The 27,754-nt window shown below is 47.1% G+C and overlaps 2 protein-coding genes across 9 annotated transcripts in view; one reads left to right on the top strand and one right to left on the bottom strand.

Annotated features, from left to right (window-relative positions):
* The window catches only part of LOC122240820, a 64,804-nt gene extending 46,495 nt beyond the window's left edge, over positions 1-18,309 (bottom strand). Inside the window, exons 1-3 of the mRNA XM_042993910.1 lie at positions 18,205-18,309; positions 17,827-17,957; positions 17,241-17,780 (exon numbers count right to left, since the gene is read on the bottom strand). Coding sequence (XP_042849844.1) covers positions 17,241-17,780; positions 17,827-17,957; positions 18,205-18,309 — 776 coding nt within the window. The remainder of the gene's footprint in view (positions 1-17,240; positions 17,781-17,826; positions 17,958-18,204) is intronic.
* METTL21A (methyltransferase 21A, HSPA lysine) overlaps positions 16,403-27,754 on the top strand; it is a 60,240-nt gene continuing 48,888 nt past the window's right edge. For 3 of the 8 annotated variants that reach the window (XM_042995194.1, XM_042995192.1, XM_042995187.1), the window contains exons 1-3: positions 17,616-17,763; positions 18,499-18,678; positions 20,350-20,461. In XM_042995194.1, coding sequence (XP_042851128.1) covers positions 18,532-18,678; positions 20,350-20,461 — 259 coding nt within the window. In that variant the 5' untranslated portion in view covers positions 17,616-17,763; positions 18,499-18,531. The other 5 variants (XM_042995190.1, XM_042995189.1, XM_042995193.1 and 2 more) reach the window with 5 other exon arrangements.

Here is a 27,754-nt window from a genome sequence, read left to right as displayed (position 1 = left end):
CTCTGTCTCAAATGCTAGGCTAAACTGTGACCCTTCTCTGGGCACTCAAGGCCGTGATGAGACATTCAATGTACACACAGTTTTGATAACTGTTTTTTTCCCCAAACCACCTGATGTGAACACTTTACAGTGTCTTCTACGATATAGTTTTTAATGGTTGCGCAGGAATTCATAACTGCAAAACAACAAACAACACTGATTTTGGTCATTTTGTCAGTTTCTGATTTTCGTCTATTATAAATAACACTATAATAATGATCATTAATGATCTTTAGGAGAGCAGAGCCCTATTTTATTTTTTTGTTGTGTGACAGCATCTAGCACAGAGTCTGCCTCAAAAAAGATACCAGTGTGTGTAGAATTAAAAAGTGGAGAAAAAAAATAAGCTTTTATGTATTTAAACCTTTATTTATACAAAGTTGATTATTTTCTTCAAAAAGTGCCTAGAGGAGAAATTGATGGTTAGGGAGATCTGTGTATTTTTCAAACTCTTGGTCAGTATTTTCAAATTGCCAACAGAAAGTTTTCGCCCACTTACGTACCCACCGGGCGTGCATGGGATTGCCTGTTTATGCACCCTGGCCGACTACTGATTTGTTGAAATCTATGTAGTTGATGGTTGAAGAACAGGGTATTCTTACTAGTTTTAATGCACATTTCTTGTAGGACAAGTGATGTTGAACTTTTTAAATGTCTTTCATTATTTGCTCCTTTGACCAGCAAAATTTATTGCTTGGGAAGGAGGGCTGGTCTCTCTCAGTGTCCTGGGGGCCACAGCCCAGGGCTACTCAGGTAACAAAAGGGCAGTTCTCTGACTCACAATCCACCTGCTTCTCAGGCAGTTTCACAGGGTATCATCCTCAGTGGGAAAAAGAAAAGCAGGGAGACGTCCAATTGTACCTTGCTTCTGGCAGGTTCACCTCTCTGTGCACCGTGACCCAGGCAATTTGAGTTTATTTTTTGGATCTTAGGAATTCAGGGGCAAGCTTTTGTCACCACCTCCTCTGATACTCACCTTCCTCTAGGCAGAGAGGCCCCAAGATTTTTTGGTTTTGCACCTATGTTGGCAATTTTCAAGCATGTTTTTCCAGCTTACATCTACTAACAAAATCTATGCATGTATTATAATACCCATGTATTAAGTACATATAAACCTATTACATGAAACTCGAAATTTTAAAGGGTGAGATTAAAAAGACATAGAGAACTGGCAGTTCCAATGTTCCTTCTTGCTGCTCAGTGATACTGTCTTTTGGGCTCTGCACGTTAGAATGTAGCCCTCTAGGGTACTTGCAGGAAAGTGGGTTGTCTCCTGTCTGAGCAGGTGGACTATTTATACATTTCTTAGGCAGCTAGACCTCCTCTACCGTCGAGCAGCTGACTGTATAAGTAGGCACTTTCTATGGGGTGCTGTAGATGGGCACTTTTTTTTTTCACGTTTATTCATTTTTGAGTGACAGAGAGAGACAGGGTGTGAGTGGGGGAGGGGCAGAGAGAGAGGGAGACACAGAATCCGAAGCAGGCTCCAGGCTCTGAGCTGTCAGCACAGGACCCAATGTGGGACTTGAACTCATGAACTGTGAGATCATGACCTGAGCCAACGTTGGACACTTGACCAACTGAGCCACCCAGGCACCCCTAGACGGGCACTTTAAACTACTGTTCAGTAAAATGAATGCTGTGCCCTCTGATGCAAACTTTCTATGAGGGCCAAGTCCAGAGAAGCCGGACTACCAGAAGCCTTTCTCGCTCTACTTATTCTCTGCTATCTAGCAATCAGTGGCTAATCTGCTTGTTCAAAGACTGCCTTGACATTTGAGTAAAGGAAAGTGAAGTAGAAGCACCATGAGGACCCACCCTTTGAGGTTAGATTTTGCATCAGAATGATCCAAGTGAGTGAAGTATTTATTGTGCAAACATGTGAAGTCTCTGTACAGAGAAGGAATGAGAAAGTCAGGCCCAGGGCCTGCTGATGCCACCCTGAAGGGCCATGTGGTATCTGAAAGGGCAAGGGTCTTTGGAGCCAGACAACTGGATTGGAACTAGCTTTGGATCGCAAGCCTGCCGTATGCTGGCAATATAACTTTTGATATTGAGGTTTTTCAGTCTCCAGGGAGGGGAGAAATCATCTCATCTTAGCAACATCATGAAGGTCAAACAAGAGGATGCCTGTCACCCATTCAGCATGTGGTAGCTGCTCAATACATAGTTGTTCATTCCCTCCTCACCCTCATTGGGCCATGGAAATTTCTTTCATGCCTGCAACGTGCCCTAACTTCAGGGTTTGCTTCGTTTTTCTTTCAGCATTAATGATGTAACTCATTTCTCAGAGTTGCTTTAGCTACCTAAAAAATGCCCTTAATACGAAACTCCTATTTTTTTTTTTTAATGTTCACTTATTTTTGAGAGAGAGAAAGAGACAGAGCACAAGCAGGGGAGGGGCAGAGAGAAAGGGAGACACAGAATGCGAAGCAGGCTCCAGGCTCTGAGCTGTCGGCACAGAGCCCAACGTGGGGCTCGAACCCACAACCATGAGATCATGACCTGAGCTGAAGTCGGATGCTTAACCAACTGAGCCACCCAGGCACCCCTGGAACTTCTATTTTAAAAGTCTGTGCTCCATTTGATCATGTCTATGTCTGTAATAACAATCAAGTGGGTTTCTTTCTTTTTTTAATGTTTATTTATCTTGAGAGAAAGAGCACAAGCAGGGGAGGGCCAAAGAGAGAGAGGGAGACAGAATACCAGGCAGGCTCCTCTCGGTCAGTGCAGAGCCTGACCTGGGGGCTTGATCCCAGGAACCATGAGATCGTGACCTGAGCCGAAAGCAAGAGTCAGATGCTCAACTGACTGAGCCACTGAGGCGCCCCCCACAGGGGTTTATCTCTGATGAAGTTAGTGGCCTCAGGCACTTCCATAATATGACTGGCATCAGAACTATTTTTGGCATCAGAAGCTGTTCTTTGTTTGTTTGTTCAATTACAGGCAACTCTAGTGTTCTACAAATTCACATATACTGCAAAATGCACACTCACACCCACTGAAAAAACCTGTTTTAGGAGAAAACTTCTCCATCCAGCTTTCTGTTCGGCTTTCCATTGCTCCTTATTCCGTTCTGTAAATACAGGTTTATATTTAGCCCTTTTTTTGATTCCCCATATGTTCCTTCTAAAAACATTCCCTGTTAAGGGATTTTCCCTAGTTGATCTCTTGGAGAACCACTGAGTGAACACGACCCTGTGTAGGTATGACTGAGGTTTGCATGCTGGCGGCCTCACAAATAAACCAAGAGTCGAGGAAGCCCCGACAACAAAATCGTGCCCCATAGCTCTCCCTCTTTTGTGGAAAACTTGCTGCTGATGGAGCAGAGGGTCAAACACCGTGTGTGTGGAGGCCGATTTCATGCCCTTTTCCCCATGTCTGTTCTGTGGGGAGTGGGCAGCCAGAGGGTGGGAAAGGTCAGGTCACAGCATCACAGACCCCAGGTAGCCAGCGTATCAGCAGGGAGAGGCCACGGCCAGCAGCAGGGCAGGCTGCATTTCCCAGTTCCCAGCCCTGTCAGGGCTCTGACTCCAGCCCTGCAGCTCTCTGAAGGCCCTGCCTTGGCCACCTCGCTGGCCTCAGCCTGCCCCTGCACGCGGGGAAGCAGCTTACTCTTGGCCAAAAGGACAGGCAGGGAGAGGGAAAGGGCTTTGGAGCCGTTGACACTGGCCCTGGAATCCCTCCACGGGCCCCATCGAATCAATCACTCGGGGCCTCGGTTTCTTCATCTCTCAAGGGGTTAACGTTACGTACTTGGCACGGTTGGGAATGTGTGTGGCTCTTACCAGCACTCAATGAACAAGCTTATGCCTCCGTGACTGGCCCCCAGACTCTATTGGTGGCCAGTCTATGTTGGGGCTGTCTCTTGTTTTCCTGCAAGTTTAGTGCCTATATCATAAAGTACATCTTGGATTCCCTTTCAGTTCTTTGTCTTTTTATTCTATTGTTCTTGTTTTCAATGCCCTTTATTCCAGTTGATTTACCCCAGTAGATGGATGGTGAGTGCTGCTTCTTTCTTTCCAGAAACTTTGTTTCCATGGTTGCTGAAGGTTGCCACATTTACTTACCTTGATCTAAGGGCCCCCTGAAGAAAATCACCACAAGCATGGGAGCACATCCCGAGTTCTATGCTTAGCTTGTCAAGACAAGGAATCTTCCTCCAGCCTTCATCAGCCCCAGTGCCTTTGAGGGCCAGGTCAGTGAGGAGTGCTCCCTCCCTCCTCTGGCAGTTCCCTGACTGCCATGCTCTCTGCCCTCTGACACGCTCTGCGAAGACAAAACTCCTGACATGTGGATCGGTTCTGTCCCTTTTCTCCTGGGGGGCGGGCGTGCACGCAGAACCTCAGCTCTCTGCGGCTGCTCCGTGCTGTAAGAATGACGTGGGAGGCCTGTCCTGATCCAGCGACCCCTGAACGCAGCCAGCTGAGTCAGCTTGGTTTTGCCTGACATAAGCCATGCCTTCCAACTGCTTCGTTCTCAGTAAATAAAGGAGACGTTTTTTGCTTCCAGTTTTATATACTGTCTTATTTCTCAGCTTGTTTAGGACCCAAGGAACAGCAGAGATGCTATTTATTGGGGTCCCTTCACAAACCCCAACAGTATTGTCAGTGAATGAAGGCAGCTAAGGGCAAAGCAATAAGGAATGGGGATGGGGGGGGGGGATATTGAGGCAAACTGAAGAGAGAGCATACCGTCCAGTGAGGGCAGGGCCAGCTCAGCTCTAGCTCGTCGCTATCTTGGGCATTTGGACCCACTTTGGCCAGATATTTCAAAATTTTTAAAGAAAGCCCGAGACCCTGATTTTTACCTGATACCTCCCTACTCTTAAATGTTGACAATAAAACTAAAAAAACAAAACACCATGGTGTCGGAGATACAAAAGGCCTCTGTAGGCCAAAGCTGTCTGAAGGTTGTGGACAGCTGCCTGCGTCCTGCTCTGGACCCTCAGGGCCCCATCCTCCCTGGTCACGTGTGCACGTGACTCTACCTCCATCATCCCACCTGGAAAACATCCTTATACCCATCAGGAAACTCCAAATGCCCTGCGTCTTCTGAGGAGGGGCGCTGCTGTGAGTTATTTACATGAGAGAGGGAGGGCAGAGAGAGAGAGAGAGAGAGAGAGAGGGAGAGAGAGAGAATCCCAAGTAGGTTCTGAGCTGCGGGCACAGAGCCCAACTCGGGGCTCAAACTCATGAAACTGTGAGATCATGACCTGAGCGGAAGCCAAAAGTCATCTGCTTAACGGATTGAACCACCCAGGTACCCGGATGACCTCTTTTGATCGCATGTAAAATGTATCCACTTTGATGGTTACACATAAATTAACAAGCACAGGCAAATGAAAGGCCAATGGTTCCATCTCTTTCCCCAGAATCATCAAAAGATAAAGTTAACGGTTCCTTACCCAAATGGCACCACCCCATGGGTATTGCTGAACCCCAGGCTGTTAAAACACGTGTAAGAGATGAAAGCTGTTACGAACTCTTAGGCACCGTTGACTCAGAAGTGTCTAATAAGTGGAATCTGAACTAAACACCTTTGAAGTAAGGTAGGCAGTAATGTGGTATGATGGTTCTGGTTCTGAATCGTAACATTCATTCGTTCGCTCATTCATTCAACAGATATTTACTCAGCAGTTCTTTCAATACCATAGCTGTGTTTTCGAAACCCACCGGGAGGCAACACTGAAAACTTCTCCCCAAGTTGCTGCCTCCATTGTGCTGAAGAAGGAGAACATGGGGCTCACCGGCCAAAAGGCTGTGAACAGGTGTTCCTTCCCTGGAAGAATGAAAAACCCACACGTTGCTATTATGTTGCACATTCCCTCAGAGCACAATGCTGGGTGGCTCCCCTCTGCTCTGCGGCAGTGAGGCCCTATGAAAACTTGGACACTGAGAAGCTACAGAACTTGAGAAGGACGGTGGTGAATGTGGTAATGCCAGGACTATATACGCTTATCTTTTACTGACACCAACCCGATCTTTATTCCTTAGGCTTCGTGCATGTGCTTAAGACTGTCACTGTTTGAGTGTAGATGAGTGTCATCCAGGGCAGCCAGCCTCACCCCGCGGTGTCGCGCAGGGCTCTGTGGCTCCCACAGAGGGGCTGGGTAGATGATGCAGAGATGTTTCTCCCACCTGCTGCGAGCCGTTAGTGGGGTTTGGGGACCACAAAGGTTTCAGTGGGACTTAGTCTTCACAGTGGTCTCATGCCATGTCCCCCTTGATTGAGGCTGGTCTCTGGAAAGTTTCTCCCCTTGGCCGGGGATGGGGGTCAGGGTGCGGGGGTGAGGGAGGCTTTTGCATTTTCTATTCCGTGGCTGGGAATGCCTCCCTGCCCCCACCTTTAGGGAGCCTTTTCCTTCAAATCTTCTACTCTCTGAAGCTTCTAATCTTTTATTTTATTTTATTTATTTATTTATTTATTTATTTATTTATTTTAACATTTATTTATTTTTGGGAAGAGAGAGACAGAGCATGAGTGGAGGAGGAGGAGAGAGAGAGGGAGACACAGAATCTGAAACAGGCTCCAGGCTCTGAGCTGTCAGCACAGAGCCCGACGTGGGGCTCAAACTCACGGACTACGAGATCATGACCTGAGCCGAAGTCGGACGCTTAACCGACTGAGCCACCCAGGCACCCCAACTAATCTTTTAAACTTCCATTGAAATGTCACCCCCTTAGAGTCCTCTCCTTCCACTCACATGGCCGGTCCTTGTGTATTAGTGAAGAGAGGCCAGGCAACAAACATTGCAATGGTGAGTAAACTCCAAAATTTCAGTGGTTTACCACAACAAAGGTTTATTTCTTGCTCACGTCACAATCCAGGGACTCAGAAATCCAGCTCCTCCAGTTTGTCCGCCTTTGAGGGTGTGAAATGGGCAAGAGAGGGCTCTGGGGTGAGGGATGTGACATGGCCCTCATCCTAGTGGCCACAGCCCAGCTACACGGCCCCAAGTTACCTGGGAGGGGGCTGGGAAAGCCCTTCCCTTACAGAGATTACTTCAATTAATCCTCACAGCAAGCCTCTGAGGTCAATGGGAATAGCCTGTTCATTTTATAGACAGGATACTGAGGTTGAGATGCTACATGACCCCTCAAGGCCATGCAGCTAAGTGGCAGACCTGGGGTTAGAACCCAGGACACCAGCTTCCAGAGTCCCCTCAGACACAAACTCTTGTGTTGCCTATGTTGCTTCCACGTTAAAGAGAACAGGAAAATTGATAACATATCTTATATATATATATATATATATATATATATATATATATATATATATATATTCAGTGTTAGAAGCTCAGAGTTTTACAAGTATTCTTGTTATTTATTCCTTAAAAGCAGTAGTTTGGACAAAAAACACAGTTTTGCTATGCAGATGTAGGAATGGTTTAGATGAATGGTTCTCAAAGTCTGGCCTTCAGCTCCTGGGGAATCCTGAGACCTTTCTAGAGAATCCACAAGATCAAGACTATTTTCATAATAATACTAACATGTTTGGTATTTTGCTCATTCTCTCAAGAGTATACTATGGAGTCTTCCAGAAGTGCTCTACACACGATGATGTCATTGCTGTGATGCTAATGTGTAACAGAAGTCAAATTGTTACCTTAAAATGAATTAACAATATAATTTACTGTGTTGGGTTTTTTTTTTTTTTTTTACTTTTTGTAATGGTTACTTATTTTTGAGAGAGAGAGAGAGAGAGAGAGAGAGAGAGAGAGACAGAGAGGCAGAGAGCGAGGGAGACACAGAAGCTGAAGCAGGTTCCAGGCTCTGAGCTGTCAGCACAGAACCCGACACGGGGCTCAAACCCACAAACCGTGAGATCACAACCCGAACTGAAGTCGGATGCCTAACTGACTGAGGCACCCAGGAGCCCCACTGCGTTAAGTTTTAATTTCTTAAAACTTAACATTTCTAATATGATAAATATTAGTAGATAGAACCCATACAAAGAAAAGTTCTTTGGGGTCCTTAATAATTTTAAAGAGCATAAAGGATCTCGAGACCAAAATGTTTGAGAAGTGCTACTGGGTTAGAAGTTAAAGGCAATGTGTTTTCTGATAACACTTTAGTGTATAGCAATTAAGAGTCTCAGATTAAAAAATATCTTTTGAGGGGCACCTGGGTGGCTCAGTCAGTTAAGCATCTGACTTTGGCTGAGGTCATAATCTCGCAGTTTGTGGGTTCGAAGCCCGCATCAGGTTCTGTGCTGACAGCTGGGAGCCTGAAGCCTGCTTCAGATCTGTGTCTCCTTCTCTCTCTGCCTCTCCCGGGCTCACGCTCTTTCTCTGTCTCTCAAAAATAAATAAATGTTAAAAAAAAATCTTTTGAAAATGTCTATGTCTCAATTTATCTTTCTACTCTTTTAAAAATTTTTTTACTTTTTTATTTTAGAGACAGAGTGCACACATCAGGGAAGGGCATAGGGAGACAGGGAGAGAATCTCAAACAGGCTTCCTGCTCAGCGAGGAGCCCAATGCGGACTCCATCCCACGACCCTGGGATCATGACCTGAGCCAAAATCAAGAGTTGGACACTCAACTGACTGTATTACCCAGGCGCCCCTCAATTTCTTTATCTTTAAAATGAGGTTATAGTACAACTATAATACTAATCTATATTACGTTAAATAACAGATTAACCCAAAACCTTCATCATAGTAGCTTGGATTAGAATCAAGCATTCTAAAAAATACGAAGAGGAACATTAACAATAAATTTAAAGAAATTTCTTCAACTTTCTGTTCCTTTTCTCAACTCCATGCTTTCTCAAGAATAGTAGAAAAATGTGTCCAATTTGCCTTCACAACATTCAGTCCCTGAAGGCTTATACTTTTTGGAGATTAGTAGTCTAACCAATTTGTCTTGGCCCACATTAGTGAAAAAAAAACACCACAGGTGAAATTTCACGGTAACAAAATTCATTTTAACTGCATACTGTGTAGACAGCTCTTGAACTTGGGTGATGGCTTGGTGTTGTCTCATGCTGCTATCATTATGGCAAATTTCAGTTTAAATAAATCAAGTGGCCACTCTCTTCTTGTTCACTGCAGTGGCTATACAATGCCACAATGGCTTGATATTTATAGTCCATTTTACCTTCACATAGAGGGTTACCCATGTGAGCAGATCATTCACTGTAATAGAATCCAATGTCAAAAGAACTTGATATTTATAATCCCTGTTGCTTTAACAGAAGGGGAACACAGAGTAGCCCATTTACAAAATGACAGATAAGACCTGCCTAAGCGCACAATAATGTTTTGATTTAAGGCTGTTAACAGAGTGGATTTATTTAAAGTGTTCTTGTTTTTGGAAATTTTAAGATTCTAAATGAGAAACGGAAAAGAGTAAACCAGAATAGTCAAATACTGCTGAGTTAATAATAGATGGTCTTATTAAGAGATTACTATATGCAGGGGTGCCTGCGTGGCTCAGTCGGCTAAGCGTCTGACTGTGGCTCAGGTCATGATCTCACAGTTCGTGGGTTTGAGCCCTGTGTTGGGCTCTGTGCTGACAGCTCGGAGCCTGGAGCCTGCTTCAGATTCTGTGTCTCCCTCTCTCTCTCTGCCCCTCCCCCACTCACACTCTCTCTCAAAAATGAATAAACATTAAAAAAACTTTTTTAAAAAGATTACATGCAGGTATTGTATGTGGTGATTGATGTTTTAGCTCACTGACCACCCCTCCTCCAAACAGTCCAATGATGTGGGCATTACTATTATTCTACTTTCACAAAAGGAAGGAAACAGATCTTTGTAGGATTTCAACTCAGACACTATGATCCAATAACCCACATTCTCAACCACTATCCTATTCCAGTTTCCACTACAAAATGGTGAGTTTCAGTCAAATCCAGAGTTAAAAAAACATTTTTCGTTGAATTTTTGTCCTCATTTGTTCTTCCTGCTTTGGCTGTTATGGGTTGAATGGTGTCCTCTCAAAAGATATGCTGAAGCCTTAACACCCAGGACCTGTGAATGTGACCTTATTTGGAAATGGGGTCTTTGCAGATTTACTTAAAGATGAGGTCGTACTGCATTAGGGTGAGCCCTAAATCCAATGACTGGTGTCCTTATAAAGACTGGGAGAGTTGGAGACAGAGCCCCAGGGCGAAGACGGCCACACGAAGATGGAGGCAGAGGCCTGGGGTACGCTGCCACAAGGCAAGGAAGGCCACGGGCCACAAGAAGCTGGAAGAGGCAAGGATGATTCTTCCCAGAGAGCCTTTGGAGGGGCTATGGCTGGCCTACACCTTGATTTCAGACTCAGCCTCCAGAACTGGGAGGCTGTGTTTTGTAAGTTACCCAGTTAGTGGTCCCTTATTATGGCAGCTCTCGGCAACTAATACACTGACTTCATGGGCTGGAGGCCCAGCTGAACCTAAGACCCTAAGACTGAGGTCTCAACTGCAGTCCTGTGCCCAGCACAGAGTAGATGCCCCCTGGAGAGATCCCCTTCAAACCAACAGATGACAGGACCAAACTGAGCTAATAATTTGGTTTGAGTTCTAAAACTATTTTGAAGGTCTAGTTTTATAGTGAGATCATGGAGAATATTAAAAAAAAAGAGAGAGAGAGAGAGAAAGAGAGAGAGAGATACTGCCTTAAATATTTTCTGGAACAAGGCAGAGTATAAAGGAAAACAAATGAGGTCTTTGAATTTTGATGCAGTGAACTTGTAGGTAATGGAGAGCCGCTAAAATGCATAGCTATAAAGATCATGTGCGGGCCGAGTGATGGCAGTGGGCTTCTAGAAGGAGAGGTGGCAGGGTCATCCAGCAAGACAGGGCACTGACCCATGGGGTGGCGGGGTGCTGGCTGGGGAGTCAGCCACAGTGCTCCAGTGTGTGTGTGTGTGTGTGTGTGTGTGTGTGTGTGTGTGTGTGTGTGTATGTGTGTGTGTGTGTGTTTTGTTTGTTTTTAATTAATTTTTGAGAGAGAGAGGAGAGAGAGTGTGCATGCAAGCAGGGGAGGGCAGAGAGAGAGGGAGACACAGAATCCAAAGCAGGCTCCAGGCTCTGAGCTGTCAACACAGAACTGGACAGGGGCTCGAACTCACCAATAGTGAGATCATGACCTAAGCCGAAGTTGGAGCCACCCAGGTGCCCCCCAACCTCCCAACTCTTGCACTGCACTGCGGTGGAGGTGGCACTTTTGGTATAGGGAGGGGCCACCTCTTCCTCCTAGAATGGGCAGAAAGATGTCTCCGGAGATCATGCTTCCATTCCACCAACATTTATCAAAGTCTGTGCTAACTCTGGTCATCTGTTGACAGTGAGTGTGGAGAGGAGACTTTTGTCTTTCAAACACATGTTCATCTGCTAGGATCGTTGTCTGTTGTTTGGCAAGTACGACAGTAAGCTAGATATGGCTAAATTATACACCGGGATCTTATAGAATGTTTACATTCGGTCTACTTTGCACCTTCTAAAAACAAACAACAGAAAACATACTACTCATCATGACTCTTGTGTGCATCAGGCACTCAAGCCAGCTTAAGCAAGAGAAGGGAATGTATCTTCAGGTTACACTTGTGGCCCATGGGCCCTGGGAACCCAGGTGCAGCCAGGAAAGGCTGTGGACAGGAGAGCCCCCAGCTGTTCTCTGCAACCCCATACACACTCCACGCACACCATGCTGATGGACTTAACATCTCCTTTGTTCAAGGGTCCAGCCCAGACTGAATGCGTCAGGATTGTTTTGCTTCTGCAGGGGACAAAAGAAAGCAGTTCAACCTGGCTTAAGCTAATTAGGGAATTGAACAGCTCAAATAACTGAAAATTCCCAGCCAGCTGGATCCTGGTGGTCACAGGGCACTGTAAGAGGCAGCCCCCCCCTCCTCTGCTGGCTCAGCCCTCTTGGGACCAGGTGACCAACAGGACCTCCAGACTTTATATCCTTTGCCAACACTCTACTTTTTGGAGAGTCCCAGCAGGTCTCAGGAACCGCTGTAGGTAAGCCCAGCTTTGGTCACATGCCTGCCTTTGGACCACCCACAGGCAGGTGGAAGGAAATGCTCATTGCCTAGGCCTGGAGCCAGGGCCAAGGTCAGCCCTACCCCAAACATATTAAGAGCAAATGCTACATGAAGTTGACTGTTGGGTATGGTACTTTAGATAAGTTAAATTGTTTTAAACTCAGCATCATGTCTGTTTACTAATTGAATCGGCACTTTATCCCCTTTTATAGGTGGGGAAGTTGAGGCACTTATGAATGCGTCTTAGTCAAGGCCTCAGAGTTGTAAGCTGCAAGAGCTGGGGTTTGACCTAGACTCCCAGGCCACAAAAGCCGGGCTCTTGACCACTAGCAGAAGGGATCTGCTACCAGCCAAATGGGACATGGATGCTGGGCTGATCACAATAACAGATGTCCAATAGCCATTCTGATTTCTCGCTCTGTGGAGAGAACTACGTCCCCAGCCTGCTGGCCCAGGGTGATATCATGTTGTACCAAGGTGGCTGCTTCTGCTATGACCTAGTACATGGACTAGTTCCAAAAAACAGAAGGGACAATACAATAAGCACCCTTCCATCATTATTCTCTGGGGAGGTGGTCGAGAAAAGGCAATTTGATCATGGGGATAAAAATAAAAAGCTATCAACCCTAGGCCTCTGGGTGTAGTTACTTACATTTTATCCCATCCAAAGTTTTGTCTCCTACAAGGGGGTGCGTGGGCATGAAGAGGCCAACAGTCTAAAGGTGCATAGGGAACCCACTGGGCTGGAGGAGACGCCCAAACACGTTCCCTTTTCAGTTGTCTGGGTCCAGGAGGGGACCCAGAAAAGAAGCCCAGTTCCCCTTGCTGTTAGGAAAAAGCACAATCATTTACAGATTGTTACCTTATGGTTGAACTGCACTTTGAAATTTGGATCATGGAGAAAGTGAATCTATTTTTTGCATATCCCCAGCAAGACTGTCAGGAGAACTGTCTTCAGGTCTTAGAATCCCGGATGGATAAAGGTGGTCTGTAGTCTTAGTTGATGCTGCCACTGGGGGCCCAGGAGTCATTATGAGCTAGGCAGAGCTCCAAAACAAGATCTACTTTACTGGAAAGCTAAACTACGCCACCCACTCAAAACTTCTACCTAATGCTTGAAATTTCCATCTCTTTCACACCTGTGTTCTGTCAGCTTCTGCTATTCGGTGTACTGAGAAAGAGTGAAGGACAGCTTCTAGATAAACTGTAAGTAAATACAATCAGAGAAACGTCCTATGTGAGTGGAGTGCTGGAGAGGTTGTGAAGGTTTTGTTTTGTAAAGCCTTTGGTGTGATTTGAGAATCAACAGCAGAGAGGAGGGAGAAGGAAGGAAGGAGGGGCCAGGCTTTATGCACGAGGAGCCTGGGGTCTAGGGAGCTTTAGGAGTTACTTGTCACCCCAATTAAAGTACTAGAGGCAGAATTTACATTTTCACCATCTTTCTTGTGCCCCATCCTGGTTCCCCACAGGAAAGGGACAAAGAGAGAGAAGAAGAAAATGAGAAGAGAGGAAAGCTGAGAGGCAGTAGCAGCACAGAGACGTAGAGGCGGTAAGAGAGAAAGGAGACCCCAGGAGAGGGAAAAGGAGAGGGAGAGAAGCCCAGACAAGAAAAAATAATATTGAAGGAGAAGGCAGTTGGAGGACTGCCTCCCTGACTTCAGACTTACTATAAGCTGCAATAATCAAGACAACTGGTGAAAGAACAGACCAACAGATTAGTGGAATGGAGAGCCCACAAACAGACCTACATAAATATAATCAACTGATCTTGGACAAAGATCTTGGAAAAGACAATACAATGAAGAAAAGACAGTCTTTTCAACAGATGGTGCTGGAACAACTGGACATCCACATGCAAAAACATGAGTCTAGACACAGACCTTGTACCCTGCATAAAAATTAACTGAAAATGGACCACAAACCTAAATTAAAATGCAAAGCAATAAAACTACAAGATAACACAGCAGAAAATGCAGATAACCTTGGGTTTGGTGATGCAATGCCAAAGGCAATATCCATGAAAGTAAGAATTGGTAAGGTGGACTTTATTATAACAAAAATTTCTGCTCTGCAAAAGACACTGTCAAGAGAATTAAAAGACCAGCCACAGACTTGGAGAAAATATTTGCAAAAGACATATCTGATAGAAGATTGTTATCCAAAATATACAAAGAACTCTTAAAACTCAACAATAAGCAAATAATCAGATTAAAAATGGAGGGCGCCTGGGTGGCTCAGGCAGTTAAGCATCTGACTTCAGCTCTGGTCACGATCTCACGGTTCATGGGTTCAGCCCCACATTGGGCTCTGTGCTAACAGCTCAGAGCCTGGAGCCTGCTTCAGATTCTGTTTCTCCCTCTCTCTCTCTGCCCCTCCCCCCCTCAAAAAGATGAATAAACATTAAAAAATTAAAAAAAAAAAAGGGCCAAACAACAGGTACATGAAAAGATGCTCCGCATCACTACTCATCAGGGAAATGCAAATCAAAAGCATTCTGAGATATCACCACACATCTGTTAGAGTGGCAACTACCAAAAAGGCAAGTGATAACAAGTGTTGGAGAGGATGTGGGGAAAAGGGAACCTTAGTGCACTGTTGGTGGGAATATAATTTGGTACAACCACTACGGAAAACAATATGAACAGTGTGGAAAGCTCCTCAAAAAGTTAAACACAGAGCTACCTGTGATCCGGTAATCCCGCTTCTGGGTTTATATCTGAAGGAAACAAAATCGCTATCTTGAAAAGATACCTGCACCCTCATTATTTACAGCATTGCAAATATTACTTATTGCAGCATCATTTACAATGTCCGAGACATGGAAACCTAGTTCTGTTGACAGACGAATGAATAAAGAAAATGTGGTGTATGGTGTGACATATATATCATATAATATATATCATATGTATTAGAATATTATTCATCCATAAAAAAGAAGGAAATCCTGCTATTGGCAACAACACGGTTGGGTCTTGAGGGCCCTATGCTAAGTGATGGAAGCTAGACTAACACTCTATAATATGACTTACATGTGGTATCTATTTTTAAAAAAGCCAAACTCATAGAAACACAGAGTGGAATGATGGTTGCCAGGAGCTGGGGGTGGGGGAAACGAGGAGATGCTGTTCAGAGGGTACAAAGTTATAGGATGAATAAATTCTAGGCATCTAATATTCAGCATGCTGATTACAGTTAACAATACTGTATCATGTACTGGATAGTTGCTAAGACAGTAAATCTTAAATGCTCTCACCACACACGTGCACAAAATTATAACTATGTGAGATGGTGGATGTGTTAACTAACCTTACTGTAGTCATCATTTTGCAGTATATACATGTATCAAATCATCACCCTGTGTACCTTCAACTTAAATATGTCAATGATATCTCAAAAAAGCTGGAAAATAAATAAGATAGGATAAAGAAAAAAGTGGGTCAGAGACTTAGCAGACACTTCATTAAAGAAGATACACAGTGGCAAATAAGCATATGAAAAGATGCTCCACAACCGTAGGTCATTAGGGGATTGCAAATTACAACAACTACAACACACCCACCAGAATGGCTAAAATTGACAACACTGACAACGCCTGAATGCTGACAAGGATGTGGGGCAACAGGAACTCCAGGAACTGTCATTAGTTGCCAGTGGGAATGCAAAATGGTACGACCAGTTGGGAAGTCTGGTGGCTTCTTATAAAACTCAACATTCCTTTACCATAAGATCCAGTAATTGCACTCTTTTGTATGGACCCATGGGAGTTGAGTAAAAAGATCAGGGGTTATGGAAGAGGGAGGGAGATAAATGGATGGAGCACGGGTTTTTTTAGGGAAGTGACACTTCTCTACATGATGCTATAATGGTGGATATATGCCATCATAGATTTGTCCAAACTCATAAAATGCTCAATACCAAGAACGAACGCTAAGATAAACTATGGACTTTGGGTGATAGTGATGTGTCAATGGAGGTTAATGAATTGTAAAAATGTCCCACTTTGCTAGGGGATATTGATAATGGGGGGAGACTCTGCATGTGCTGGGGCTGGGAGTGAATGGGAAATCTGCACCTTCTTTCCAATTTTGTTGTGAACTTAAGACTGCTTCAAAAATAAATTCTCTTACAGAAAAATTTTTTAAATAAAAATAAACTGAGCAAAGAAAAAAAAAGTTGGTAAAAGACCTTCACTGCTGATCTTGGAAGTTCACTGAAGTCCGCTTTGCAGCCCCAGCCTTCTGCTGGAAGGTTAAAGAAATGTCTACAGAGGCCGGAACGCCCCCTGCAGGAGGGGAGGGGCGAGGTGAGGCGAGGGGATGGTTTAGGGTTGGCCTGAGGCTCTTAGAGCAGGTCTCAAGCGGAATTACCAGGAAGCTCTTAAAAGTACCAGTGCTCGGGTCTCCTCACACTGAGACTTTCCCTTGGCAGAGTCCAGGCGGGGGGGAGTGAAAAGCGCTCTCCTACATTCTAACGTGCAGCCGGGGCTGAGAATCGCCGTGACCGAGCGGCGGTGGGTGGGGGACGGGGCTGGAGGTCAGAGTACTGGAAGGAAAGGAAACCTTTCCCGAGAAGAGGACACCCCGCGCGGTCGCACGCTTGGGTGCTCACTCCAGCCGCGCTTTCCAAGGGCCAGCAGCCTAGGTCAGTGGCTTTCACGTCAAACACAGGTGTCGTATCGGCAGGTGCACCAACGTGGGCACTGGAAGGAGGGAGACTAGAGCCTTGGGACTGCAGCAACGCCCGGGACCGGGTGTGGGGCCAATCGCGCGCCCCCCGGCTTCCCTGCGTCCCCGGAGCCCGTTTTACTATGGAGGCCCAGGCGCCGCGTGCGGACTCTGAGTTCGCGCTCTAGTTGACAAGGGCTTTGTCACTTTTCCTACTCTGTTGCCACCAAGCGGTGATGACGCCAATTCGGTCCTCACTTTGGTGACGCGAGGACAAATGGGTGACCACGTATGCTTCGGAGCAAACTTTCTCCTACACCTGCTAACTGGCCACCTTTAACAGGAAAAACAGGAGAGCACACAAACTAGAAAAAAACCAAAACCAAACCACGCAAATACACACACGCACATATACACACACAGTGCGCGCGCGCCTGCGCAGGGGTGAGAACGAGCTCACAGGAAGGTGGAACCAGCGCAAGACCTTAGCGCCAGGTTGGTGGTCTCCCTGTCACCGGCCGCCAGAGCACCCCGCGCCTTCTCCGCGCACCTACCCGCGGCTCCACACCTTGCTGCCTTCGCCCACGCTGCCCTCGGCGGCCGGGAAACCGATTTGGTGGTCTGAATACTTTGGGGACCCACCGGAGGGAGGCCTGATGCCCTCTCCCCCAGCGTCCTCCTCCACGGCGCGGCCAGCACACCTGCGACGCCGCGCACCCCAGCGCTCGGGAAACACCTGTCTGGGGGAGGTGGGACCGGAAACGCGTGTCTTCCGGCGCGCGCCGCCCACCCCCGCCGCCTGCCGCGCTGCAGGCGCCCGGCGGTCTCTCGGGTCCGGGCCCTTTAAGGCGGGTGGTTGCGGCAGCCGCGCTGGGGGCGGGGCAAACAATGCGCGCCACGCGGGGCCGGATCCGCAGCGGTAAGTAGGGGCGAGGCCCGCCTCGGGCTGGGCTGTGTCGTTGCACTCCCGGTGTAGAGCCCGTCCCACGTGGCTGGGGGTCCCGAAGGGCCCAGTGGACCGGCTGCCCAACCCCCACTTCCACCGGTTCCCGGAGCCCTGGGGCCCGCCGGAAGCGAGTGCGTACCTGTCGGCCCTTAGGAGGGGGCCGGGGGGGCGGGTTCGGGGGACTCGGGGCAGGCCTCCGAGCCGCGGACGCCCGAGTCCACCCCGGACCCGGGCTCTCGCTCTCCCCGCCGGCGACTCGGAATCCGCCAGTGTGTTTCACTTCCAGTCTCGGCGAGCTGGAGCTGCGTCGACCGTGTATATCCAGCTGGTGTCAAAAAGCCGGATAATCAAACCGTTAACACCCAGTCCAAGTGCTGGTTCGGGTCCTCGGCGGTGACTAGTGAACGCACTGAATTTAGAGGGGGTGGAGGGAACACCTAAGCAAAACAGCAGGAACTACCCTGCCGGCCGCAGCGGGCGGTAGCTGCAGTCTGCGTGGGCCTGGCCAGTTTAGAAAGAGCCGCGTTCTCCGCGGCCCTGGGCGGTCAGCGCCGCTCCGCTCCGCTTCTAACGCGGCTGGGTTCGGAATTCAGCCAGTGGTGACAGCAGAGTGCGTAGGGCATCCTGCAGGAGTTGCACGGTCTTGGGTTCTTGTGCCCAAAGACACCTTTTAGCATGGATTCAGGACTAAATTTCTCTCCCCGGAAGGGGAAGAGCCATGCAAAAGGAATTAGACAAAGGTTCCCCCCACCTGTGTTTCTTCTTTTGAACATGTAAAACGACCTTAAAAAAAAACATTTGGAGCGATTTAAAAGAGAATGAGTATTTCTGGCCCTAGCGTCACGCGAGATTCTTTTGCCCAACAGCTTTGAGGGAGCAGAGAGCTGGATGCAGGTGACATGGCCCTGGTGCCCTACGAGGAGACAGCGGTAATGGGCTTGCAGAAATTCCACAAACCTCTTGCCACCTTCTCCTTTGCGAACCACACCATCCGGATCCGGCAGGACTGGAGACAGCTGGGAGTCGCCGCGGTGGTTTGGGACGCGGTAAGTAAGACCCTGGGGCCTCTGACCACAATTGATTTTAAGACTGGCTTTCTTCTTCTTCCTTTTTTTTCTTTTTTTTTTTTTAAATAACAGATTTATTGAGATATAATTTATATACCATACATTTCACCTGTTTATACAATTCTGTGATTTTTTAAAAAAGTAAATTCACTGAGAGGTGTAACCATCACCATGCTCTGTTTTAAAAACATTTTCATCCCCCAGCCCCTCCAAAAATACTTATACCCATTGGAATCTCTTACTTCCCTGCTCCCTCCCCCAACCCCAAAAGATTGCATTTTGAGGGTGAATAAAGGAAAGCTGAGGGAAAGTAAATTACTTGCCAGTAATATACCCAACAGGAAAGAGGGAGGGAGAGCTGGAAGGAAGGCAGGAATCCCCTAACTGCTTTGGACTCTCATTAAGTTAATTTTTCACTTAAGTTTCATTTTGAAAATATTGCACAAAGAATACTGTAAAAAGTGGGAGAGCCCAAAGTGAAGATCACATGTTTTCCTGAAGTTTTCCGTAGTTGTAATGGTCACAAAATTATACTATTAGTTGCTTTGTTTTACTGCTTCCTCTCACAGCACTGTTCTGTCAGCTTTTGTGACAGTGACTTGCCCTCAAGCAGCTCGCAGTGGGAACTCATTTAATGTTGGATAAATGATAGATGTAATTTTGTGGTCTTAACATTGCGTCAGGGATGCTAGAGAAACATTCAGGTGTAAACATCTCAATGTATTGTAGCCTCTTCTAGGAATCTAGTCCAAGGTGATTACATGGAAAGTATTCCCAGAACGACTAATAGGGCACATAATAGTGAGGAATGGGTGAGCCTTTTGAATGCTCACCAAGAAGAGGAATTGTTACTTATGCTACTAGTATGTGGCTGTGAAAGACAAATTCTATTTAAAAATCATGTTAACAACATACAATGCTTTTTTAAAAAAATGTTTATTTTAGAGAGAGAGAGAGGGAGACAGGATCTGTGCTGACAGCACAGAGCCGAATGCGGGGCTTGAACCCGTGAACCGAACCATGAGATCATGACCTGAGCCAAAGTTGGGTGCTTAACCGACTGAGCCACCCAGGCGCTCCTACAATGCTTTTATAGAATTGTATGCAAATGCTAAGTCATGCATCAGGTGTCCAAAACTTCCTTTCCCATACCTGATAATATGTGGTGAGGGCCCCCAGTGATGCAGGAGCACCCAGCTCCAGGAGCCCCGGGCGGGAGCCACTCTGCCTCTTCCTTTGGGTGACATTGTGGCCTAGCTGCCTTGAACTTGGGTTAGGAACTGGACATTCCTTTAAGCAAAATCACAGAGACTGTTCATGTAAGCTCCACCGGGGTCGTTTTGTAAACTTTAAGTGACACAGTAAGAAATGAAACTTCCCAGATTGAGCAGCACCCTATGTTGTGTGGGCAGCGTCATCGACCCCTGCTGTCCCCAGGAGGGACCTCGGTGGGGCCTAGGCTGCGTCCGCTCTAGCTCTAGGGTCATCTCCCAGCAGCAGCCGAGTTTCTGTGTGTGTTGTTAAACTGGGACTGCAACCTTGCAGTGGGAGAGAGGGTGTGATGTCTTCCTGCCAGTGTAAAGCCCACCTGAAACCCTTGGGGTCCTCGGCACGGCACTCGTTGACACGCAACGCTGTGTTTTGACTCAGGCCGTTGTTCTCTCCGCGTATCTGGAGATGGGAGCTGTGGAGCTGAGGGGCCGCCGCGCGGTGGAGCTGGGGGCCGGCACCGGGCTGGTGGGCATAGTGGCTGCCCTGCTGGGTGAGTGCCGTATGCTGGCTCCCTCCTTTGCGAGTGGAGCTCGTTGACAGGTGTGTTTGCTGCTTCCGTGACACAGACCCAGACCGGTTTTTCCCTTACTGGATGTTCTGTCCCCTGTACTTAGGAGTCACCTGCTGGTGTCTTTAACTCCAGTAAGCCTCGTTTCTTCTCTCTCTCTCTTGCTCTTTCTCTCATCCTGTTATTTATACTTCCCATGAAAGATTGCTTTGCCCCCTTCGGTTTTTTGTTTGTTTGTTTTTGTTTTGTTTAAGCAAACACACGTTTATTTGGGCATTTAGAATTGCAATTCAGGAGACAGTTGGGTTGTCTGAATTAGGTCCCTGCCCCTTTCAGTTTTATGCCAACAGTATGATCAGAAGGCAGTTTTCAGTTCAAAGAAAATTGTCGTGTTCATGTACATAGTTTTTTACACTTTAGGGGCCTTCTTGTACTCTGTTGGATTTAACCCTGCGAGGCAGGTAGAACAGATAGTCTCATTCATTGCTGAGGAAACTTTGCTGGTTCGTCTCTTCTGAGAAGGGCCGGCCCTGCTGTAGTTTGTACTGACATCTTATATTTAAAAATTCTCTTCGCGGTATACGGTTCTGAATTGGTATCGAGGTTTGTCGTTTTTTTTTTTGTTTGTTTGGTACACAGATATTAATTTAGGCCTACAGTATTTTTAAGCTTTGTTTTTATTTTGTTATTTATTGTTGACTCCTTTCTTCAGCTTCTGGCTCATGCCGTTCAAGCCACCCAGTGGGTAGACCAGCCTCTAAGATACAATATATAACATTCATCACTTCAATATCGTCACCCAGTGCTCTTGTCAAAATGCAGCTTCTGCTTCTGTAGGTTGGGGTCAGGCCTGAGAACCTGCATATCTAACAAGCTCCCAGGGGATGATGATGCAGACGCTGTTGGTACTCAGACCACACTTTGGTGGTGAGGAGCTAGAATTCCACTCCATTGTGGACAGGTGCTCGAGGACCCACTTAAGCCCCTCGTTTATTGTGTTCTCTTTCCGGTACCTTATTTCTTTTTTTAGTATTCTTTTCAGTGTTTAGATCTAGCCTTCCAAAATGTGGTGGGGAACATGGGCAGCCTGGTAGTTAACGGTGTGTAAATGGATCTAGGTCTCCATCCAACACCACGGCACCTTCAGGTACTGATGAGGCCCTCGCTCGTACACTGCCTTTTGTTCTCCTCAAGTTAGCCTTACGACATTCCCGTGGGTGTTAGGTTTCATTTTTTTATTTTGTTTTACTTTATTTTATTTTATTATTTATTTTATTATGTTATGTTATTTTTACAGAAAGAGAGCAAGTGTGCATATGAGCATGGGAGGGGCAGAGAGAGAGAGAGAGAGAGAGAGAGAGAATTTCAGGCAGGTTCCATGCCCATCGAGGAGCCCAACTCGGTTCCATCTCACAACCGCGAGATCATGACCTGAGCTGAAATCCAGAGTCCGATGCTTAAACTGACTGATCCACCCAGGCGCCCCACATTTAAAAATTTTCATTTTGCCAGTGAAACTGGGGTTCTGGGAGGTTAAGTCACTTTGTGGAGTCCTGGTCAGTGGAGACCTGAGGACTCAAACCAGGTGCATCAGACACTTACTGTCTTTCCTTGACACTAAGTTTGCTGATGTGGGAGGAGTTAACTGGAAGGGAAATGAGGTTTCTTCTGTTTCCTCTGGACAAGCGGGTCTTCATGCAGAGCTGCGTCGGCTGGTGCAGAGACTTGCTAGTTGGCAAAGTGCATAGGTTTAGAGTTATACTTGGTTTTGACACCTTTTCTAACTCTTACTAGCTGTGTGACCTTGGGCAAGTTGCTTAATCTCTCCACTTCAATTTCCCTATAAAATGGGGATAATAATCAGTTCCTGCCACATTGAGGATCCAATGAGATCATGCACAGAAATCAGCTCCTTGACTAGCGCAAAGTAAATGCTCAATAAATGTTAATTGCTCCTCTGAGTATATCTGTTTGTGATCTAGAAATGCGGATCTGTGAGGTTGGGTGAAACAGGATGATGAGGTTCTTTAAAGACTAGCACAGAGTGGGGGACTAGGTAGTTGTCGCCCCACAAGACGATCGGCTTTGGGAGTGGGCTGGGACAGAACAGCACGGTGTTCTCTCGTGACTGGGGGGAGGTGCGCTTCCTGGCCTAGCTTCACCGCCCCCTCTTTCAATCCTTTCCTGCCGCGGAGCAGAATTCATTGCTGCCTTATTTCTTCTCCCCACAGCCCTTGGTATACTTGCCACGTTGTCCCAGCCTTTCTTACAAGCCCGTGTTTCTTGTGTCTGTCTCTTCTGGCAGGCTGAAGCTCCTGAGGCTTGGGACTGTGTCTCATCCTGTGTGTCCTTGGCCCCAGCCAGACCCCACTTGCCATGTGGTAGATACTCAAATAGTTCTGGAATAAGAGTTGGGCAAACTAGAAAATCATGAAAAGTAATGTTTCTCTTACAAAAGTGATGTAACTCTTTTCAAAAATAGCCCTAGAAGCAGAATAAAGGGGGAAAAAGCCTAAAACATTCTAGTTATTCATGACTCTGCAACATAAGTACTGTTAGCATATTGGTTTATTTCCTTCCATTCTTTTGCTTCCACTTGTATTTAAAAAAAAAAAAAATTTTTTAATGTTTATTTACTTTTGAGAGAGACAGAGACAGAATGCAAGTGGGTTAGGGGCAGAGAGAGAGGGGGACACAGATCTGAAGCAGGATCCAGGCTCTAAGCTGTCAGCACAGAGTCCAACGCGGGGCTTGAACTCACGAGCTGTGAGATCCTGACCTGAGCTGAAGTCGGACGCTCCACCCACTGAGCCCCCCAGGCGCCCCTCCACTTGTATATTTAATCACAGTTGTAATCGTGGTTATAGAGGTGTGTGTATGTGTGTGTATGCACATATGTATGTACGTACACATATGTGTGTCTCATTTCATGTTCTGTCGTGCGCATCTCTCTGCACTCCTGTGTGATTTGCACACCCGTTGTTGTGACTGCAAAGTATAAGGCATTGCTTTTGAGGGTGAGACCTGAGGGTAAGAAAAAGTTACTCTTTAGAATGGAGGCAGCGAGAACTAGAATAGGTGGTGATTTTGAACGTGTCAGAGGTTGATTGTTCTCCTTTTTAAAAAAGTATTTTCATTTTTCGTAACCCGAATCATTTATTCCCAAATTCAGGGAACACCCACCATATGCCAGGCTTGGGTTTAGGTGCTGAGGCTTCAGGTCTTCTCAGGAAGCTTCCATTCTAATTCTGATGGGGAGGAAGGAAAAGACAGATTCAATTAAAAAGCCAGGGAAAAAAACCTGGTAAGTTCTATGCAGAACTTGAGTAACGGGTGATGAGATTTTCCTATTAAAAGAAAAAAACAGCTTTTAATTACTGGGCAGTTCCCACATTCTGTCTATTCAGTCTGTCCTTCTCACCGCGCCCCCCTGCCTGGTGGGGAGGTCTACTTGGAGCTCTCTTCCCCTCGGGAAATGAAGGCTTAACAGAGGTTAGGTAACTTGCACAAGGTCACAACACTCCTGGATTGTGGAGTTAGAATTGGAATGCTGTTCTGACTCACACCCTCGTCCTTAGTTTGAAAATCTCTTTATACTGTGTGGAAAGTATTCTTAGAAAAAATCATCCCATTTTAAAGATAGGGTTCTGTAAGTTGGGGTGGGGTCAGGGAATGTGGGTTTTTTTTTTTTTAATTAAAAAAATTTTTTTTTCTTTTTGGTGTTTATTTTTGAGAGAGCACAAGCAAGGGAGGGACAGAGAGAGGGAGACAGAATGTGAAGCAGGCACCAGGCTCCGAGCTGTCAGCACAGAGCTCGATGTGGGGCTTGAACCCACAAACCATGAGATCGTGACCTGAGCTGAAGTCAGACCCTTAAACGCTTAACTGACTGAGCCACCCAGGCCCCTGGGAATCTGGATTTTAAAGGCTTCTGAGGTGATTTGATGCCCAACCAAGTCTGGGGAAGAGTCTTAAAATATAATGCTCAGGAAGAAGTTGTCTTTTAGTTTTCTATACTTGTAGTGTAAATCTCCACTGAGCTTTCCACTTCTTTGTATGTTTCACTGAAGGCTGGGCATCTCTACCTGCCTGTTTCTCAGCGCCTCAAACAGTATGTGTGTTTAAACTTGAACTCTTCTACCCTTTGCAAACTCGACCTTTTGTTCTCTTGAGTTAGTGTGGCCATCCAAGTACGCACTCAGGCCCACCCGCGCCCCATAACCACCCCCGCCCCCGCCAGCCCTGCCAGCCCCACTGACCCATCTTCTAAGGATTTCTTGATTCCAGTTCTCCCTTTGCATTGGCCCCGCCCGGCTGGAGCTCTCAGCATCTGTCTCCTCCGTGAGGCTCTGCAGGTCCCTGCCACCTGACCTCTCTGCCTCTGCTTTGTCTTCTCAGAGCCACTTCCCAGTAGACTGAAGTGGCCCGTCCATGATGCAGAAGTGCTGGGTGGCCGGTACTTAAACACCCCTCGGCCTCCCCACGGCCGAACACCCCTGAGGCTCTCACCTCATTCTGACGGACTGTCAGGCTCATTTTGCGATGCGCGCGCTGTTTTCGGTTCCAGGGACGCACACGCTGCTTCTGGTCCGTCCCTTCTGCCTCGGATGCCCTTTCTTCACCCTTTCCCCTGGTTAGTGCCACGTCTTTCCAGTGTAAGCTCAGATTTCCATTCCTTCCAAATCCTTTCTTTGACCTCTGGCCCTCTCGGAGAATTTCTCCCTTGTGAAACTTTCCTGGCACTCCAGGTTACCATATTTTACTCCCCACAGTGTATCACAGTTGTGTTTCTGGGTCTCTCCCTCATGAGGCTGAGGTTCTAGAGGCCAAGCATCTTCTTGCTCGTCTCTGTGTCTCTAGTACATAGCACGTGTTCAAATGTTCCAAGGTGTTGCTCACAGAAGTGCAAATGGGAAGTGATGGTAAGCGTTTACATGTTCTTTGTCCATTACCAAGTGAGAGGCCACGGGGTGTGTGGTGCCGGGTCCCTGCCCATTAGTCCTCATGAAGTCAGCCTTGCCTTGGAGGGCACCTGTCTGAACACCTTGTGAACCTCCCAGGGGGGGCATTTCCTCCCGTCTTCAGTCGTGGGGGCTCTGCCCTTCCCGCTTCTTCTGTAGGCTAACCTCCAGGCGAAGGGCGGCCCTCTGCTTGTTCCAGGCCTGTGGCTGTGCAGCCGAATGTGGCTGCTGCCGGGTCTCTCTTCACCTTGAGAATCCAGGAATGTTGAGGGGGGGGAGGGGAAAGTGGGGGGGGGGCAGTGGATGCTACTGTGCTTCCTCTCCTACTCTGCCAGCCTCCTCCCACCCTCTTCCTCCATCCACGCTCCCAGCCAGAGACGCATCTTCTCATTTCACTGAGGAGACTGATGCGGTCAGAAGAGAACTTCTGTATCTCCCTCACTGCCTCCAGCCCTGCTGTGCCCCACAGTCTCTGCCTTTGCTCCTGATGTGCTCGCAGCCAGCCCCCCCCCCCCCCCCCCGCCCCCTCCACACACACACACACTCTCACTTTTCTTCCCTCTTTCTGCCTGACCCTTCCCATAAGCCTGCAAACTGGCTGGCTCCCATCTGAAAACAGAAAACAACAACAACATTTTTTTGAGAGAGAGAGGTGCAAGTGAGTGAGGGGCAGAGAGAGAGAGGGAGAGAAGCAGGGCTCGAGCTCACCCGAAGTGGGGCTTAAGCTCACCCAATGTGGGACTTGAACTCAGGAACCATGAGCTGAAGTCAGATGCTTGAGGACTGAGCCACCCAGGTACCCAAAACAAAAAGTTTTGACGGTGTCTAACAGAAATGTATTTTCTGTAGCGGGAAATGTGTAAGATGAACCTGGGATATCTTGTCCCACCAGATAGCAAGGAGGCTAACAAGGACAACATGGGGTTGTGTCAAAAGTCTGCTGGCAGTATTTGAACATCAATATTGATAATGGCACTGGATCCAAATATATCAAATACGTTTAATCCGTGAGTTGATGATACAACAACAGAATAAACCTCATCAGTCATCTCTGGAGGCTGCTTTGGAGTCCAGTTTATAAAAGGGGAGGGAGGAGCAAAATTTATCCTGCCTTTCCTATTCAGTTCCTATACAAAATGAGTAACAAACTATAATCGAAAGAAACTATCCTTTATAGAAATTTCTCAACAAACAAATGCAAAAGGAATGTAGTGAATTAAAGATCTGGGCATTGGGTATTCATGCCTGTTCACGTCACAGAAATACAGCTTACCAGGTACTACATACCCCTTGATGAAGAACATATCACCACCTCTGAAATAGCCTTGCTCAAAAAAGTCAAATTTACGGGAGATACAGAGGAGAGAGGAACAGACTAAACTATATAAAATGGCACGGTCGGTGAAATCCAGATTGTGGGAAACTACAGGACAAATGATTTGTTTCTTCCCCAAACTGAAAGGGGAAACAAAAGATTGTAGGGAAACTGATAGATTAAAAGACACTTAAGACATCCCTGTGCTCCTCTCCATAAACAAACACCCAAAAGGAAACCACAGGCAGGGCTGCCGTGTTCAGGGACGGACGTCTGTGTGACGAAACGTGAGTGGGTGGTAAGGAAGAGCTTCCCGGCAGAGTCAGGGTTGGCTGCTCTTGGGTGGGCGTATTTGGGAGCTGGCCCCGGGGTGGGTGCGTGGCGTGGTTACAGCAAAGGGGCACACCACCAGCCTCCTTCACCTGGGTCACTGTGGGGGCCTCGTCACAAGGCCCCTTGCTTCCGGCCTGGCCCTACTGCTAGAAAGTCTGTTAAAGTCTAACCTCATTGGCGCTTCCGCTCAGCACTCTCCATTAGCTTCTCCTCTCAGAAAAAGCCAAAGCCTTTCTGAAACCTGACGTGTGCGGCCCTCGGTGGTCTGCCTCCTGCCTGTTACTCCTTTGGCCTCATCTTCTGCTTTGTCCCTCCTGCACTCGTTCCTACCATTCTGGCTGCCCTGGCCTGCCCACCGCGGGCCTGTACCTGCTCTTCTGCCTGCTGGGGATACTGCCCCTCCTGCGATGCACTTCGCCTAAGTCACTGTCTGGGTGAGGCCTTCCCTTATTGTTCAGTCTGCAATGTCCCACCCGCTTTCCTTACCTCTGGACATCTGTCTCTCTTTCCTGCTTTATTTTTGCCCTAGTGAGTGAGTATCTCCAACTAACGTACTGGTCATTCTGACTTCAAAAACACCTCTTATTGCCTGTCTCTTCACTTGAATCTAAGCTCTGAGGTAGGGGTTTTTGTCCCATGGTCGCTAGCAGCCACTTGGATATTTAT

Source organism: Panthera tigris, chromosome C1 (assembly GCF_018350195.1).
Source record: "Panthera tigris isolate Pti1 chromosome C1, P.tigris_Pti1_mat1.1, whole genome shotgun sequence".
Lineage (NCBI taxonomy): Eukaryota > Metazoa > Chordata > Mammalia > Carnivora > Felidae > Panthera > Panthera tigris.
The sequence above is the reverse complement of the archived record's forward strand: the minus strand, read 5'-3'. Positions and strand labels throughout refer to the sequence as shown.